This window comes from Macaca fascicularis, chromosome 9, assembly GCF_037993035.2.
Source record: "Macaca fascicularis isolate 582-1 chromosome 9, T2T-MFA8v1.1".
Classification (NCBI taxonomy): domain Eukaryota; kingdom Metazoa; phylum Chordata; class Mammalia; order Primates; family Cercopithecidae; genus Macaca; species Macaca fascicularis.
The window spans coordinates 96,671,140-96,690,217 of record NC_088383.1 but is presented as its reverse complement, the minus strand read 5'-3'; the positions used below and the strand labels follow the sequence as shown (position 1 = coordinate 96,690,217).

At 36.1% G+C, this 19,078-nt stretch overlaps 1 protein-coding gene across 6 annotated transcripts in view; it reads left to right on the top strand.

Annotated features, from left to right (window-relative positions):
• Positions 1-19,078, top strand: part of ATAD1 (ATPase family AAA domain containing 1) — a 65,416-nt gene that overhangs the window by 491 nt on the left and 45,847 nt on the right. For 2 of the 6 annotated variants that reach the window (XM_045361173.2, XM_005565878.4), the window contains exons 1-2: positions 315-374; positions 3,931-4,105. In XM_045361173.2, coding sequence (XP_045217108.1) covers positions 3,944-4,105 — 162 coding nt within the window. In that variant the 5' untranslated portion in view covers positions 315-374; positions 3,931-3,943. Of the gene's footprint in view, positions 1-314; positions 829-3,930; positions 4,106-19,078 lie in introns of those variants that run through there. The other 4 variants (XM_074002162.1, XM_005565880.4, XM_045361171.2 and 1 more) reach the window with 3 other exon arrangements.

Below are 19,078 nucleotides of genomic sequence, written 5' to 3'. Positions count from 1 at the left end.
GGCTGCCCGATTTGTCAGGGTTGCGCCCAGAGCCCGCGAGAAGGGCAGGGACTTTCTGTGATAAGCGCCTTCCCAAATGTGGTGTCTGTTACACTCAGAGCCTCAGCGAGTGCTGCTGGCAGACACGCCGGCTTCGCAGAAAGTCTCCGTCCGGCAGGTAGCAGGTTAAGCAAGCATCGGGTGCGCGAATTTGCTCTCGCTCACCATTTCTAACCCTGGGAGCACACCGCATTCTCGCCGGCGACCGCGGGTCGCGCATGCTCCTTGCGAGCGAGTGGGTCGGGGCTCCCGCCGGAAGCGTTCTCTCCCAGGCTGCATTTCCTTCCTGTGCGAGGCCGGCTGAGGGCATTTGCTCCCGCTGTTTCTGCTCCTGGGTGAGTAGCGGGTTCCCGTGGGGCCTCATGGGATGGGTGTCGTATCCTGCTGAGGTCCTTTAAGGACCGTCTCGAACCTGGGAACCCCCGGAGGAAAGGTCACCCCGGTCTTCTGCCACGCCTCACCTCAGTGCCGCCCCCAAGCGCCCCGCAGCCCTTAGTCTCGAGAGGATTAACCTCCAAGGGCGTCCCGGGCCTCGCCTTGGCCTCCGGCCCGGCCTGAGTCCTTAGGGTCTGCTTAGCTCCTCCCCAAACTCGTGCCATTCCCGAGGGAATCTTTGTCGGCTTCCTGGTCACTGTGGGGGTTTGGGGTCGTCCCGGAAGACTTCAGAACCAGGCGAACCTAGACGAAGGCGGCTAGAATGAACCAGCTCTGATTGTCGCACGGGCGACAATCACCTTGTGCAGACTCGAAGGTGCTTCTTCAGGGCCGGGCACGCTTTCGCAGAAGATGGTGATGTTAATAATAACCTGCTCTCTTTGTGGATATTGGCAGGCCTTCATTGTCATAGGCTGTATCCATAGGGCCTTTATGTCTGCAAAACCGGGACTTTTGAGTTTGAGAATCCATTTGTGAAATACTGCAATGAATTAGGAGAGAAATGCTACAGTGAATGCTATGCTATGAATGCTGTACATGTAAATAAATTGCTCATAGATGAGGTAGTACGATTTCATAGTTTTCCACTCGGAAATGGAGAACTTAAAATGAAACGACCTGATACCATATTTGCCTAGCAAATAACTCTAGGTTATAGTGTTTTAGGATGTTTCTTAGTTGCTTACAGCATTGTCATCATATATGTACATATTTGTGTATTCATTTTGTTGAACTTTATACAGGATTGAAATACACTCTCTGCTGTTGTATGCACATGCAGCTTTTATTGTATGTTCGCTCTAATGCTATTGTTGCTGTAACAGCCTTACATTGCAGGTATATCAATACCAAATGAATGGTACATGAGTGTACAATAAAGTATATAGTTACAGTCTACAAAACAAGTTTCATTTTCATTGAAGGATTTTGAAGTAATTTTAAAAGATGGACTACTGTTTTACAAGTGGCCTTAGTAGACCTAGGTCTTTACTACATTAAAAATTTCAGAATTGGGAAAGATATAAACGGGTTTTGTATCTTGAACTTTTATGGGATTAAAAGTTGTTCCTATCTTGATGACTGGGATGTGTACATAACAGCCCTAATTTGTTCATGTAGTTCAATGAATATCCAATAGATGACAGTTTTATCACTCTACCCACTCGAAACAAATGAAAATGTTTTACTGGAATGCCACCACTTTTCACATATCAAGTTAATAAAACCCCTTATCTTGTCTAAATTATTTTCATCTGTGAGTATACTCCACGTAGTGATATAACACGTTTCAACTGCATTTTCAACTTTGTGGAATAAAGACTAAAAAGTCAGTTTTTTACTTCCTATGAGAAGTGAAATATTGTGTAACCCATTTTTTTTGGAATCCATGCTGATTGAAGATAGCACACTTTGATTTGTTCCATGAGGAGAGATTTCAGTTAGGTGCCTTCTCCCGTTTGGCTTCTTTTGCTTTCTTTATAATTAATATAATAGCCGGACAGTGTGTTCTTTGAATAAAGTGGTGATATCTTAACAATTATTGTATACTCAGTATATAGTGGGCGTCATATATAGATGTTCAGTAAGTGCTAATTGAATGAATTAAGTCACTTAACATCCCTAGGTCAAAGTTTCTTCCTCCAAAATGAACGCTTTCAATTATTTAGTTGTTAAGTTTAAATTAAATATAATTATTGTGAAGCGAATGGCTCCTAATAATGGAGAAATGTGGAACGTTTTGGAAATCCTTCAGAAGTCTGACAGTGACTCTGTTGGAATGATTGGGAGTTTTTCTTCAGTTACAATTTATCGGTTGAACAGATAATTTTTGAATAGCCTCTGTGTGTGGCAATTATAAAGGCCTGTTTTGTGCATAACAGTTATAAAGGTACATAAGATATACATCTTGTTTAAAAGGATTTAAATTCTAGTTGAGTAGATATCTCATAAGGTCAATAATGATTAAAAGCAAGACATTTTTAAAGATAGTATAATAGGGCGAAATGAATAATACAGAAAATTCATGTGATTTGAAAGGATTTATGGAGCAGATGAAGTTGATTTTTGAAGTTAGGATAGAATTTGACTAGTTTGAAGGTGAATGAGGGTAAATGGCCCATGCAGGGTACTAGACAGATATGCTGAAGGGAAAATATGTGTGGGATTTTCAGATACTAGTGACTACAGCTATTTAGAGTCCCTTTGAAAAGGGGTGAAAGATAAAATGCTTAAAATTGACCCTGGAGCTAGATTCTAGATTCGAATAGTTTTAAATGCTTGGGAATCCTGTAAAGGGAATACTTTGGAGTCTTTTGATTAGAGAGAAGAAGTATATATCCTTGAGTGGAGGTGAGGTGTATAAAAGGAAATAAAAAATTTTTGGAGCTATTCTAGAGGGAGGAAGGTGAAGAGGCTCTTTAATTTAGTAGTAGTGAGAGGAGAATTTTAGAGCTGGAAGGACTGTGGATATTTATGCAGTACCTAATTTTTATCTGTGCTGAGCCATACCAATTCTGTTTTTGTCATGTTTATGAGTGCAAATACATATTCTCTTTTTCTTATATATTCCATAGCATTCAGCACACTCCTGTACTGAAAGTATAATGGCATTATTTGAAGCTAAGATCCTATCTCCCAAAATGTGATAGTCATATCACCCCTAACAAGCTTATTCTTCTGAGTAGTTATTGCCGTTGATAGAGGAGTGTATGTCTTCTGTAAGCCTAGCTTTGATTGATGTAGCTGTTCAGGGATATATGCAAAAGTAGGCACATTTACCTCATTTTTTTCTCTTTAGCTTGGGTGAGTGCTGTATTCTTGTAGTAGTTGTCTCAGTTCAAGATTTTTCCAAGTTCTATTGCTTCCTACTTAGCTGGGTTGTTGGGAGCAATAGTGTGACTCAAAAAATTTAATGCCACTTATTAATTGAGAAAATGGCATGTTTAAATTTAAGCAGGCCTTGAAAACCTTTAAAAGTAGGTATGAGGAAAAAGTGAGTGAGTTCACAATTTGAATTTCACTCAAAAATTACCTGGTGTACATTACAGTTAATAGAAGAAATTCTTACCATCACATTAGTATTGTCAGGCTGCCTTTCTTCAGTGGGATTAGTGTTGTAGTCGATACTTTCCTAGACTCTGAAATAGTTCTTTAAAGCTGTTTGAGTAAATACCTTAAGATATTTACTGTATTTTTCAAATAAAATGATTAATTCTACCAAATAAATCTGAGTTTCTAGTCTACTTCTAGTTTGCAAGAGGAGCTTTAAATGTATTTGTTTACTTAACATTTAAAAATCCATTTCTCCTTAAAATGAAACACTTTGTTTAAGGTAGGTAATATTTTAATTTGACTAGAAGTTAGTTTTTCTTGCTTAGTTTAAGCTACTTTGTTAGTCTCCCAATTTTAATAAGTATAGTTATTACCTAGTGACATTTCTGTTTTTTTTTTTTTAAGGTTAACAATCAAGATGGTACATGCTGAAGCCTTTTCTCGTCCTTTGAGTCGGAATGAAGTTGTTGGTTTAATTTTCCGTTTGACAATATTTGGTGCAGTGACATACTTTACTATCAAATGGATGGTAGATGCAATTGATCCAACCAGAAAGCAAAAAGTAGAAGCTCAGAAACAGGTATGATTGAAATGTCTGAAGATCATTTTTCTTGTGGCTAACAAATATTTTCCCCTCAAACTAAAAATTTGATAGAGTTAACAAATTAATGAGAAATTCTGTAAGACTCACATGAAAATGTATTGGTACTCGTAGTTAATTTTATTACTCTTACAAAGTACTAGTTTATTATGACATTATTTCAAGTCATTTTTACTATATAAACAACTTATCAGAAGAAGAGAAATGAAGAATAAAAATATAATATTGTGAACATGTTCATTAGAATATTTTTGTCAGCTTTCAAGGTAGGATCTAGGTAAAATTTTTTAGGTTAACCCAAAATATTTATCTTCAGTAATGATATTCCTTTTGCTGTGTATCACTTCTGAAATGTGGATAGTACTGAAACATTCTCAGTCTTAAACTTATAAGCTACACTAAAATCTGATTAATGAATGGCTCTAAAAGTTGTTGATTGTTAATAATAAGCTGTAGTTTTGAACTTCTCACCTGCTGCCTCTTGTGGTCATTTCCTTTTAAAAGTGATATGTTTGGTTTCTGTTTGTCATCAAAACATAAAAACCTTAAAGGAGTCTTACACATTTTTTGTGCTGTTAGGTGGCTTTTCCCTCTGGCTCCTTTTTTTTAAAACAATAATTAATAGCTAAAATATTTATATCTTATTGAATATCTTATGGTATAATAACATAATTTATCTTAAAATAATTGAATAAGATATCCATGGATTTTTAGATCTGTCATATGAGTTGTGACAGATTTCTTCAATAAACATTTATTGAGTTCCTAGCAACTGCTTGATAGCGAAGAAAAAAGATTAATAAATCTTGTTCTTTCAAAATGCTATAGGCTAGTGTGGGAAATAGGGATGTAAATAAATGACTGTTTTACAATGTTATGCATAGCCCTTACATCAGCAAAAAGTGAAAACCACAATTTTATAAACACTGCAATAAGTGTATATCTGAAAGGCACTTTGGACAATTCTGAACTTTTTCCTTGAATTGTATTATAAAATAGTTGACTGAAGTTCTAGATTATATTATCAGCCTATTTGTAAATCTCTGGGAAGTCTGACCAGGGTAGATTTAAAAACAAAAAAAACAAAAAAAAACTAATTTGAGTGTATCCATTTGTCAACCTAGGTGTAGGGTTTTCTTTCTCCCACCTGAATCATGAAACTCAGTTTAAGTCTGATGTCAAAATACTATAAGTTACATCATTTCAGCATTTTAAAAAGCAGAGGTGTGACTTTTAAAGATAATTTTGTCTTTTTTTCCCCTTGGCTTCTAAGAACTCCTGGAATACACATGTAGAAGACATACAGAAAGCTAAATATAGATGCTAAATACTACATGAATGAACCATCATTATTAAGCCTTCATTTAAAATTATGTGTATAGTATTCTAAATATCAGGTATATGAAGTATTAGACACTGTGTCCTTCGTAGTACCCATGGTAGGGAGAAAAGATTTGTTCATGATAATATAAATTATAATAGTAAGAAGCATATGCCAGTTTCTTATTGAGTAGTGTAGACAGAAACTGTGGCTCTTAGGGAAAATAGTAGCCACCAGTGATTAAGGTAGTTGAAGGTGGCTTCATGAAAGAGCTTGGTCTCTAGGGTAGGCAAGGACAGTTTTAAATAGAATGCTCTACTTTTTCCTTCTTTGGTCCTTTTTGTTTTGTTGGGTGGACTGAGGCTGATAAAAAATACACAGCATTTTAGAAATCCATCATCAACTGAAAAGGAGGGATACTTTTTGCTTCTAGCATTATCCCATTCCACAGTAATTTACCAGTGTTTGAAACACTCAGGATGAAATGGGATTTGCTTGGCCAATGGCTATAGCCTCTTGGTTTCCCCTCCTCTTCTCTTCCCTACATCTCTGGGCAACTATTAAACATGCTGTTGACTGGCCATGCGGTGGCTCATGCCTGTAATCCCACAACTTTGGGATGCCGAGACAGGCAGATCACTTGAGGTCAGGAGTTCGAGATCAGCCTGGCCAACGTGGCAAAACCCCATCCCTAATAAAAATACAAAACATTAGCCGAATGTGATGTCACATGCCCAGCTGCTCGGGAGGTTGAGAATTGCTTGAACCCAGGAGGCAGAGGTTGCAGTGAGCCAAGATCACACCACTGCACTCCAGCCTGGGCAACAGAGAGAGACTCCATCTCAAAAATAAATAAATAAATAAATAAATATGCTGTTGACCAATTGAAGACTTCTGTAGGCAGTCTTAACTCATTAAATATATTTGAATGGGTGGCTGATATACAATGTTTTAAGGATAATTCACCTTATAGCAGTACGCAGAAGGAATAGAAGTCAAGAGGGACTAGAAGCAAGCTCTGTTGGTGATAGACTACAACAGTCCTGACACCCTCTTAGAATAAGAGGGTGACAAAAGGAATGAAATGAGTGAAATAGACTAACACAAATGAATACAGGAAGGACTTTGTGATGATGTGGGAAAAGAAAAAGGACATCTTAAAAATGAATCAAAGATTTGTCTGGATACCTCAAAGACTCATAATATCTTTTATAGAGGTTTGGAAACTGGTAGGTAGGGCAAATTGATGAGAAGATGACATTTGATCCAGCCATGTTGGGTTTGTGTTGGTGGGAGGAATTCAGGAGGAAAAGTTCATACAGCAATTGAAGTTGCAGGTCTGAATCTCAGAAAAAAGGTCAATCTAGAGGTAAATTTCCTTGTCAGATGGTTATAAGTAGTTGGAGTTGTTAAAGCAGTGAGTCTCACCTAGGATAGAGTAGGTCATATGGTTATTCCTGTATGTGTATATATCATTTGTAGGACTTTTCCTAAACCATTCCCCATCTCCCCTCACCATCATCAAGATTTATACATATATTTTTTGAGAAATTCTAATGTAATTGTCACTATAATAAATGGTAATTGCTATACAAAGAGTGATGAAGTCTCCAAAGGAGATGGTATAATGCACTATAATTGGTAAGCTGAAGAGTAAACTTTGATACATTTCCTTCATTTAGGGTGTAGAAAGATGATGTGCATCCAGTGAAGAATGAATAGGTCAATATGGGTAACAAGGTACCTGGCCTGACTCCTGCTGAAAACAGCTAAACAAGCTTGATAATTTTTTAAAAATCTTGTTTTATTTATTTATTTTTGAGACAGAGTCTCGCTCTGTTGCACAGGCTGGAGTGCAGTGGCACAATCTCAGCTCACTGCGCCCTGCTCCTCCCTGGTTCAAGCAATTCTCCCACCTCAGCCTCTGGAGTAGCTGGGATTACAGATGCATGCCACCACACCCGGCTAATTTTTGTATTTTTAGTAGAGATGGGATTTCACCATGTTGGCCAGGCTGGTCTCGAACTCCTGACCTCAAGTGATCTGCCTGCCTTGGCCTCCCAAAGTGCTGAGATTACAGGTGTGGGCCACCGCACCTGGCCTAAAAATCTTAAAGGCATTCATGAACTATCAACAAAGTAAAGAATACAGATTAAAAACTTAAGACAAAAATTTCAGAAAGATAAGGTGAGCTTGATTGCCAGCCTTTACCTTGAGGGAATTTGCTGAATTCTGTTTTTATGATTTCAGAGGGGCTCAGTATACAAAACACAGCCGGTCTAAGGTAGGTAGTCTCACAGATGATACTCCAATAAATCTAGAACCCCAAAAGGCTATCCGTAGTATTTTAACTAAAGATAAAGACATAATGTTTTAAAGATGAATAGTTTAAAGAGAGAAATTTAAGCCATATGCTGGGCGAGGTAACACATCTAAAATGTAGATACAGAAAGATTGAAAGTAAAAAGACGGAAAATGCATATACCACACAAATATAAGAAGAAAGCTGGCTGGGCAAAAAGAAATTGTGAGGCAAAGATACTGGAGAAAATGTTTGCTAAATAAATGATGAAAGATTTCAGTTCACCAATAAATATAACATTTCTATTTGTGTGTAACTATTGATGTAGCCTCAAAATATATAAAACAAAAATATGATAGAACTACATGGAAAAATAGACATCTCCATCAACATGGTGAGAGATTTTTAACACCTAATAATTGTTCAGATTTTTTTAAAATTAAGGATATAGAAGATTTAAATAAAAAATGGACACATATAGTATATTGTGCCGAAATAAATGTAAAATACATATGTCAAGCACATATGATTTGTGCAAATAAACCAAATACTAGATAATAAAGCAAATCTCAAGTTTCATAGTATCGCTACCAATACTATGTACTGCTATGGTACAGTACAGTAGAGATCATTAGAAAAATAAGTTTGGAAAGTAGGAAATATTTTAAAATGACTCCTGGGTAAAACACATAATAATGAAATGAATGGAAATAATAACATAGGTTAATGAAATAGAAAGGGAATATACAGTACTGAAAAATCAATAAAACCCCAAATTGGTTTTTTGAAAAGATGTTAAATCAAGACTTGTCAAACTGACAAGAAAAAAGTTACCAGTAAAATGCCACCTGGAACAAAAAAGGCCTAATATTGCTGTAGATGTTAAAAATAAGGGCCGGGCACAGTGGCTTACACCTGTAATCCTAGCACTTTGAGATGCTGAGGTGGGTAGATCATCTGAGGTCAGGAGTTCGAGACCAGCCTGGCCAACATTGTGAAACCCTGTCTCTACTAAAAATAAAAAATTAGCGGGGCATGGTGGCACGTGCCTGTAGTCCCAGCTACTTGGGAGGCTGAGACAGGAGAATCGCTTGAACCCAGGAGGCAGAGGTTGCAGTGAGCCAAGATTGCAAGTACAGCACCAGGCTGTACTCCAGCCTGGCAACAAGAGCGAAACTCCGCTTTTGGATTTATAAAGGACTGTTAATAACTATAGTTGGCCCTTGAACAACTAACAGCATGTTTAAACTGTGTAGGTCCACTCATAAACCGATTTTTTTTTAATGAAAGTTAAAATGAGTGTGCCCATCTCTCCTGCCACTCCCTCCACCTTCACCTCTTTTACCTCTGCCAACCTGAGACAGAAAGACCAACCTGTCTTCCTCACGCTACTCAACATGAAGACGACAAGGATGAAGTTAATGTAAATCCCTTTATGATTTTTTAAATAACATACTTTCTCTAGATTACTTTATTACAAGAATACAGGATACAGACTATGTTATTAACTGTTTCTGTTAGTGATAAGGTCAACAAAAAGCTATTTTAGTAGTTCAATTTTAGTAGTTCAGTTCGGTAGTTTTAGTAGTTTCACTTTTGGAGTCAAAAGTTCTATAGGGATTTTTGAGTGTGGTGGGGTCAGCATCCCAGTCCCTGTGTTGTGTAAGGGTGAACTGTATATTGATAAATTTGAGAATTTAGGTATGGACAAACCCTTAGAAAAATAGGCATTTCTAAAACTGACTTAAGAAGAAATAGAATACATGGTTAGTTCCATAACTATGAAATAATAGTGAAAATATATTTTTATAAAGAAAATTTCAAGCCCATAGAACTTTATAGCAAATTCTGCCAGTATTTAAGGAACAAATTAATAATAACCAATTTATGCAAATTCTTCTAGAATATAGAAAGAATACAGAAAGGGAACACTTATAACCTTTGTGTGAGGCTAGCATAACTACAATTCCAAAACCTATAGTAGTCTGTAATTTCTCTCTCTCCCTTCCAAATTGGTGTAAGAATCTTAAGTGTTAGCAAGTTAAATTCAGCAATATAGAAAAAATATAATGCAATCAGTTGGATTTATCCCAGGAGTTTAAGCCTGGCTTCATTATGGGATGGGAAATCAATATAATATGCAACATTAACAGATTAAAGAATAAAACATATATGATTCTCTCAATCAATGCAGAAAAGGCCTTAAGCATTCGTTCATGGGTGTATAAAAGCTCTTAATAAAATGGGAACAGAAGATAGTGTTATTTTTCTTTTGTTTTTGTTTTTTGTGTTTTTTTTTTTGATGGAGCCTTGCTCTGTTCCCCAGGCTGAAGTGCAGTGGCATGATCTCAGCTCACTACAACCTCTGCCTCCCGGGTTCAGGCGATGTTTAACTTGATAAAATGAATTTACTAAAACAAATGTATTTTATAGTGAAAAATTGGAAACATTTTCTTTATGATTAGGAGCAAGCCTGTTGTCTTTCATTACTTTTCGTTACTTTTTTTTTTTTGGCTTTTCTTTGTTGCCATTACTTCTGTCGTTAACATTTTACTGAGTTACTAGCCACTGCCTAAGTCAAAAAGGTAGGGATTGGAAAAGAAAAACTAAGCAGTCATTATTCATGGATAATATGATGATCTACATAGAAAGCCAAAGAATGTCTACAAGCTATCAGGATTAATGAGAGTTTGATGGGTTTGCTGGATTTAAAATCAGTATACAAAATCAGCTGTTTCTGTATATCCACCATATTTTAAAATGTCATTTAAAAAAAGATTATATAGTAGCGTCAAAAATAAAAAACAATGGACAAACATAAGACATACAACACATTATAAAACTATTGAAAGTTTAGTTAAATTCAACATCAGTTAAAAAAATACTGGCAGATTTTCGTTTTGTTGTATTTTTTCCTGAAATTCATGTGGAAGAACAAAAGTCTATAAATAGGGAAGGTAATCCTAAAACACAAAGTTTTATTTAACTACTTTGTGACTTGAGTTTTCTTATCTGTAAAGGAAGTAGTAATAGCACTTACCTTGTTGGGTTGCTATTGGAATTAAATATGTAATATAAAATATAACAGTACTGCATAAGTGTTTCCTATTATTTTTATAACTTAAAAGATTTGTACTGAGGACATATACATAGGATGCATATGAATCAGTAAGAAAAAAATAACAGAAAAATGGGCAAAGAAATTTAAATAGGCACATTAAAAAAGAACACTCTCCAGGGATCAATAAACATATGAATAGTTGCACAAACTGATTAGGAATCAAAGAAATGCAAATTAAAGTCAAATTGAGATACCTTTTCACCCCTGCCAAGTTGTAAAATTTTAAGTCTGTCAATAACATGTGCTTCAGAGAATGTGGAACAGTAGGAAAAAAAGTATTGCTGTTGGGAATATGAATTAGTATAACCATTTTGGAAGATAGTTTGGCATTATCTAGTAAAGTTGAAAATGTGCATAGTCAATGACTCAAAAGTTTTATTGTGGGCGTATATCCAAGAACCAGGAGATATATGCAAGAGTGCTCATAGCAGCTCTACTTGTAATAGAAAAAAGCAGGAACCAATCGGAATATTAGTATAAATTTTGGTATATGCATATATAGGAGAAGAAAAACACTTTTCCTTCTACCCTTCTGAATTATCATTTGGGCCTCTATAACAAAAGATAGATAAACAAAAGAAAAACAAACAAGTTTATTAACATGTATCAAACATGCAACCTATAGGAGTACCAGAGATGCGTAATTCAAAAGTTTAGTTAGAACTTGAGTGTATATAGTATCTTGGGAAAGAAACAAATTTTTAAAGAAGTGATCAGACAAAAGAAAAGGACCTTGAGTCTCTAGGGGCAGCAAACTGTGGGAAACTAATGGTAGATGAAGACTAGTTATTAAAATTTGTTTTTTGGGTTTTAAACTTCAGACAACCTCTGGCTGTCTAAAGTTGTTTCCTTTGATTAACTTTTGTTCTTCCTGGTAAAGAGAAGAAAAGGGACACCTTTGTGAATTTACTGCTTTTAGGCAAGAAGGGGTAGGGCAGACAGCTTTTCTTGTATCTGTTTTTTTCTAAATTTCCCTCAACTCAAAATAATTCTTATGCCAAAGTGACATACTTCAGTCTACACATGCCAGAGTATAATATTAAGCAGAGAAAAGTGAACGAAATACAGATGCTCAACAACTCTAAGAAGTAATGAGATGAAAACGTCACAGAAGAGTACATAGAGTGTGATCCCATGTAGACATTCTGAAACATGTAAAACTAAACCGTAGAGAATCAAACATATGGTTAAGTTAAAGAAAAGCACGAGATGATTTCAATTTAGGATTGTGATTTTTTTTCTGAAAGACAGGAGATATGTATTTGAAGAGGGCCTCACAGAAGGGCTTGAAAGATTATGATAATGTTCTCGTTCTTAAACCTGCATTGGTGTTGATTATATTGTGTTTCTTTATACCTCATCTAAATAGTCTAAGATATTATTTTATCTACCTAGTTATTAGTAAAAGCACTGTAAGAACTTAAAAAATAAAAAGACCAGAGGAGTGAGAATAAAACCAAGATAATGTTTAGGGTACTGGTTATAGTCTTTTCTACCTGAATACACCTGAAGTATACAGAGTACTACAGACAGTCATAGTGGTTCACTGTGGCAGTGATTGTCAACTGAAACACTGTGTTCTGCAAAGAAATAATCAAAATTTGGGGAAGTTGGTGGGGTGGCAAATAAAATTTTTTGAAACCTCAAAGATTGTTCAGTTATACCTCTTCTCACTTCTTTCCCACTGTCTGGGGAATCACTTGCATAAAGTCACCATAGCCAAAGAAGGAGAAGGTTACAAAAGAGAATTGATTGTAAACATGTTATAGAATAGTCAAGGAGAAGAGGTCATGAGGAATATGATCTAAGAAAGTGATCAGGAAATTTAGTGAAATCATTAAGCTTGGAGAGAGTAATTTCCATTTGCTCGAGGCAGCAAGTATAATTTGAAGTAAAAGAATATGGTCATTCTAGAGTTGGGGAAAAAGAAGAAAAAAAAAGGGGAAAGGTTAGCGGAGAAGGAGGAGGTAGAGAGGGGCTGCCTAAGAGGATACGTAATAGATGGAGGAAGGTCCCAGAAGAATCAGTAGGGGTTGGGGTAAGTAGTTAAGGGAACATTTTTAGGGTTAGAGTTGTTTTATTTTTAGTATCATGAAGAGGAGAGATTGTGACTAAAAGTGAGTGAGTGGAGGAGGTTGGGGCCTATTTAGGTAAATACGTGATCAGTATTTAATGAGATTGAATCATTGTGGATTTTGAAACATTAGGGCATGGTTGAAGAAAGTATGAATTTATTGGGAACGCAATTGTTTTGTTACTATTCTGAAGCGTTACTCAGCAACTTGGTGGCAGATAGAGTGAATGGTAGTGTTAAATCTGCATTGGGGATGGAGCTGACTAGTATAACAAGAAGTGTAAGGATTTCTAAGGAGCACATCATTGAAATAATGACTGTGTGATTCAGGCCATTTAGAAAGTTAGGTATTACCAGATGGGGGATAATTTAGTTGGAGGATAGAAAAGAATTAAGGAATTCATATACACATTAAGGACAAGGATCAGATGTGAATGTGGGAGGAGGAAGGTGTGACTTCTATGGTCAGAATGACAGAACATTGAATCTAAAAGCTTAGATGTAGAACACTTTGAGTTTACCAGATAATCAGTGGGCCCCATGTGATTTTAAAGGCATTAGGGTTTTGAGATGAGAGGTAGAAGATGACATAGTTGCATCAAATCAGAAACATATCCTGGAAGTATACTGTTATGTTGGATTAAACAATATATTTGTAAATTTTTAGACTTGAAGCCAGGAAAACCTTCAGCTTGTGAAAGGTAGGAGATTTAATTGATAATGAGAGAGGAGATGGTTTCAACGTGGTGTTCTACAGGGACTGGGATTGTTCTGGGCACATACTGCTGCTTAGATCATATTTAGATGTAGTAGAAGAGTTTTGATAAGCTATGTTTTTGATGAAAGGGTGGGTTAATTGAGATGTGTACTCTAATAGATTTAAAGTGCAGATGAACATGTGTTAACCGTCTTGGGAATTTATAAATACAGTATTTTGTTTAGCACGTTAATTAGACTATATAGGCTGGGCGTGGTGGCTCACACCTGTAATCCCAGCACTTTGGGAAGCTGAGGCAGGTGGATCACTTGAGGTCAGGAGTTCAAGACCAGCCTGACCAAGATGGCAAAACCTTGTCTCTACTAAAAATACAAAAATTAGCTGGACATGGTAGTGGGTGCCTGTAGGCCCATGTACCTGGGAGGCTAAGGCAGGAGAATCGCTTGAACCCTAGTGGTGGAGGTTGCAGTGAGCTGAGATCTCACCATTGCATTCCATCCTGGGCGACAGAGTAAGACCCTATCTCAAAATAATAATAATTAGACTATATACTTTTCTTGAAATTGAGGTTTAATAGTCAAGGGCCAGGAAAGATTTCATACACAGAGTTATACACAGAAAGTGACATATTATGACCTTAATTATTTAACTTAATGTCTTTCTATTTTTAGTCCTATCATTACACTGTAGTCTTGAAAACTATTTCTGTTATTTTGAGAGAAGTAAGAGCTGAAGTATTCTGTGAAGGACTAGTATACTGAAAAAACTTTAAAAACTTGGAACTCTCAATGGCCAGGAATTTTAAGAGCGTCTATCACAGAATGCCAACTTGGAAAAGCTAACATTTGTTAACCCCAGAAAGCTGTTGTGAACTCCATTGCCAGTCAAGTGGCTTTTAAACCCAAGATTTACTGGAGCTGAGTCTTATAAGACTGAGAAGCTGAAGTAAATAAAATTGAGATAGGAGTCAGTAAGGAACAAGCAGTTAGTGTTGCCTAGGTAGGTAAGGGAGTAGATAGAAGTGATGAGGAAAGAAGAGCAATAGAAGCTGGAAATCAGAGGAGAAAAAACTCTGCAGTGTTGTTTTCAACACAAGAATAATAGAAGAGCACCATAGTACTGGGAACCCCAAATATCTGAGACAGGTCTCAGTTAACTTAGAAAGTTTATTTGCCAAGGTTGAGGACATGCACCCACGACACAGCCTCAGGGGGTCCTGATGACATCTGCCCAAGATGTTCAGATCACAGTTTGGTTTTATACATTTTAGGGAGACATGAGATATCAGTCAGCATATGTAAAATGAATATTGGTTCGGTCCAGCTCGAAGCAAAGGTGAGGCAACCTGAAACAGGGAGGAGACTTTCAGATCATAGGTAGATAAGAGACCAATGGTTGCATTCTTTTGAGTTTCTGATTAGCCTCTCCAAAAGAGGCAATCAGATATGCATTTATCTCAGCAGAGGGGTGACTTTGAATAGAATGGAAGGCAGGTTTGCCCTAAGCAATTCCCAGCTTGACTTTTCCCTTTGGCTTAGTGATTTGGGGTCTGCGAGATTTATTTTCCTTTCATATTTCCTCCCTTTTCTTTTTAAAAATCTTTTGGAGAAAGCATATTTAGAAGAAAATGAGTCTCTAGTCTCAAGTTTCATCTGAGCTCCCATGGCTAGGATGGTTTATTCCTTGACGGGTAGGTCTGAGTTATTAGGAAAGCTCATTTTAGCAGGTTGTGAAGTCTCATGTCCTGTGAAGAGAAAATAGGGGGAAGAAGGGAGAAAAACAACAACAAACGATAAACAAATCCTGGAAAATGTATATATAGGCCACATTACCTGAAGTCCATGCGTCCGTAGGCAGGTATGAAAGTGGCTTATGTGTGTAAGTGAGTTGCTGTTCTTTTCTTCTGAAGTTTAACAGTCTAGCTTCAGTTCTTAGGGCATTAAGAAAGCACAGCTTAGTTTTCAGTGACTCCAAATTAGGAAAAATCGTGGGAAAAAAGAAGGGAAGGAAACTGAAAACATTATTTTGAAGACTTGTAGCCAAGAGAAGTTTGAATTCGATCTAAACTATAGAAAATAATAAAAATTGAAAAACATTAGGCGGGACTAGAATCTAACAACAGGTATACTATAGTTTTTGAAACATAATTTTTCTGTCTCCAGTGTCTCGTTTTCACTAAAGACAAATTATGGTAGGACTGATTTGCTTTCTTATGCTTGGCCTGATTATTTGTATATAGTGCAGCAAGAATAATTATTTTGTTACATAGGCTTTTTTTTTTTTTTTTTTTTTCCTTTCGAGACATAGTCTTGCTCTATCACCCAGGCTGGAGTGTGGTGGTGGGATCTCGGGGTTGATCTGCCTGCCTTGGCCTCCCAAAATGCTGGGATTACAGGCATGAGCCACCGTGCCCTGCCTACATAGGCTTTTAAATTTGGCTTTGATGGGACTTTGTTCCATAGAAATAATCTCAGGTAAGACTTTTTTAAAGCCAAGCCCAGCCATGGATTTATACCATCAGATACCTGTGAATTGGGTGAATTCCTCTCCTCTTGATTCCAAGATAAACTTGGGGCTCCTGGGCCTGTCAGAAAGTGATATTCTTTACTTACCACAGGTCAGAAACCCTGTACAGGGACTGTGTAGACAAGGTATGAGGCCAGTTTTCCCAAGGGGCTTTTATTGGCTATGTAAGTCAAGTTTGATTACTTAAAGGAAAGCACACCATTCCAGTCAAAGCCTTGGTAAAATAACTAGTTTCTCCAGTTGTGCCCTGTTACAAATGAAAACAGATTCTTACTGCACTTATGCAAATAACTGTATTGCCATAAGTTAAGAATACTCACAAATAGTTTCCAATCTGGAGAAATCAGATAGAGAGAAACAAATAGGCTCCAAATTTTGTTCATAGGAGTCTACTAAATTGTTAGAAGCTGTCAATAGTGCAAAAGAAAAGTTTCTTTGAAAAAAACAAAACAAAGGATCAGCAACATTTTAAGCAAAAAGTCAAAAAGATAACTTCAGTCTTCTGTTAGTTCAGTCCATGCAGTTAATTCCTATTCTGCTTCATATTCATGGACCTTTCAGCTCTTTGTGAGTCCTGGAAGTTTTTCTTCTATTCTGATGTCACAGTCTTCAATCAGAAACATGCATTCAAGAGCACTCATTAGAGTTTTATAGCTGGTTATAAAACCACCTTCTAAAGAGGACCAAAAGAAGGTAACAATTGTCCATGGATGACAAAAGTTTTAGGGTAGCCATAGTCAAAGACACAATTGACAAGGAAATTTGTTACCTCTGTGGCACACAATAATTAAAATTATTATTGATGATGTACATTAAGTCATATCAGAATTATAGGAGTTTTTCATAATTTTGGAACATATACTAATAACATCTCTACAAATACAGATCAGGAAAACCAAATACTATTTCTTATTTGACAATGTTTGCTGTATGGTTTTTTTTACTAAATAAGCCAGATTATGTCATTTTTGGGACTTTATGGAACCTAATGTCTTAAGGGATTAATTAGGTCAAAAAAAGACATAATTTATCATTTGATTTTGGAAAGTTTGTCAAATATCAAAGGTTTAAAAAACTTGATATTACATACAGGTCATTGTAAAATAAGTCATTCATTTCAAAGTGATAACTCAAAAAAAGGTGAAAAACTTCTTTCTTTGAGAGAGGAGACTTACTTCTCCAAACAATAAGCCCTAATATAAACAGCATGAAGCCAATTCAATTTGTTTTTAAACGTTTATAAACAGTCTCCAAAATTTTAATCTTGACCGTAAGAGATAACTTCCATAAGCCTTTCACAGCTTTTATAACGTTTATTAAGGAGTCGGTTAATGCTTCAACAAAAACCTTCTTAATCTGACACGGGACCCATACATTTTGCATTAGTGTGCCTTTGATATGAATGGTTATAGAGAAATTGAACTTATTTTCTCTCTCAAAATTGGCCCTTCCAATTTCACATGCCCGCCTCTTCTATGATAGTCCCTGGGCCTTGAGGAGTTGAATAGCTTTAATTTCTGGCCTTGTGTTTCAGAAATGCAGTTTATTTTGATTGGCATTTTCTACAGCGCCTGAAGATGAGGCTTTAATTGCTGTCAGTGTTTACAATTTAGCAGGACTTGGGTGTCCTTTTTAGACCCAGAAGTCAAAGCCATGTGACTCAATGGCACAGGTACTTTGAACATATAGAAAGATACATGAATGTTAATAACCTTAATTTAAAAAATTTTTTAAATTTCAGTTTTTTCCCCAAGCAAACCAAGCTTAATCATAATGGCATAGAATTGTTTAGATAAACTGTAAAATCTGTTAGACCAGTTACTAAAAGGCAACAGAAAAGACCTGCACTGCCAGAATATTATGTTGGAAGAAAACATTTCCTTTGGACATTCGTGAAAACATTGTTAGCATCAGGCCATAACAAACAGAACTCAAGGAAAAAAACTTGTATGAGCTGAAAATAAGTTGAAAGAGAGAGTTACAATTTCACACCCTTTAAAAGAGGAGAGAAAACTGAAAATGGCGAGATACAATAAAAGTTGAAGTTTGGGTTAGAAAAAAATTAAAATCTCTTGTAATTTATTAAGAGTAAATCAGTCCCTTAAGAAAATTTCATTGTTTTAACCAGTGATTTAATGTTTCTATCTATCTATATATATATTTACATCAAGTCCAATCATCTCTAGAAAGACCATTTTAATTTCCCTTTAATTATACAAAAGTTTTTTTGTTTGTTTTTTAAATAAATCCTTTTATTGTGACTTAGACCATTCATGACATGCTTGGACTCTGTGGTTTGTCCTGACCATCCTCTTTCTTAACCAGTCATTTTATTGTAGGACTAAATTTACCATATAAGATACTTCTTTTTAAGCTTTCTTACCAAAACAACCCTCTTTATTTTTACAACTTTCTTTACATGCCTCTTACTTCCTGGTTCCTTTTACCTTCTTTTATACATGACCTAAATAAGCTTTGAATTAGACAAAAATTGTTCACCTTTTTAAAAAGGGCACACTTTTTTTTCAGAAAGAATGTTTTTCTACAATATATTTTATTGAAATATCTATTATTTAATTTAGTTTAACTTTAGATTCTAAATTATGATGAGTTTGTCTACAATTATCCCATTGCATTTACCTAATTATTTTAATTGTTTACCTAGATTATTTATGAAAACTGCAATAGTCATCATTTAAAGTTACAGAACCGCATTGCAAAATTATAACTGAGACAGTGAAAAAGATCTGACCTCACTCACTTCATCTTGCGTCTAACCTCCAAGCTGTCCTCGTTCATTCCTGGGCATAGGTGGAACTAACTTTGGGAGGAACTTTGTTTATAGTTTAGCTTTGAAACAAAGGCAATAACAACCTTTTCCCAGAACAAA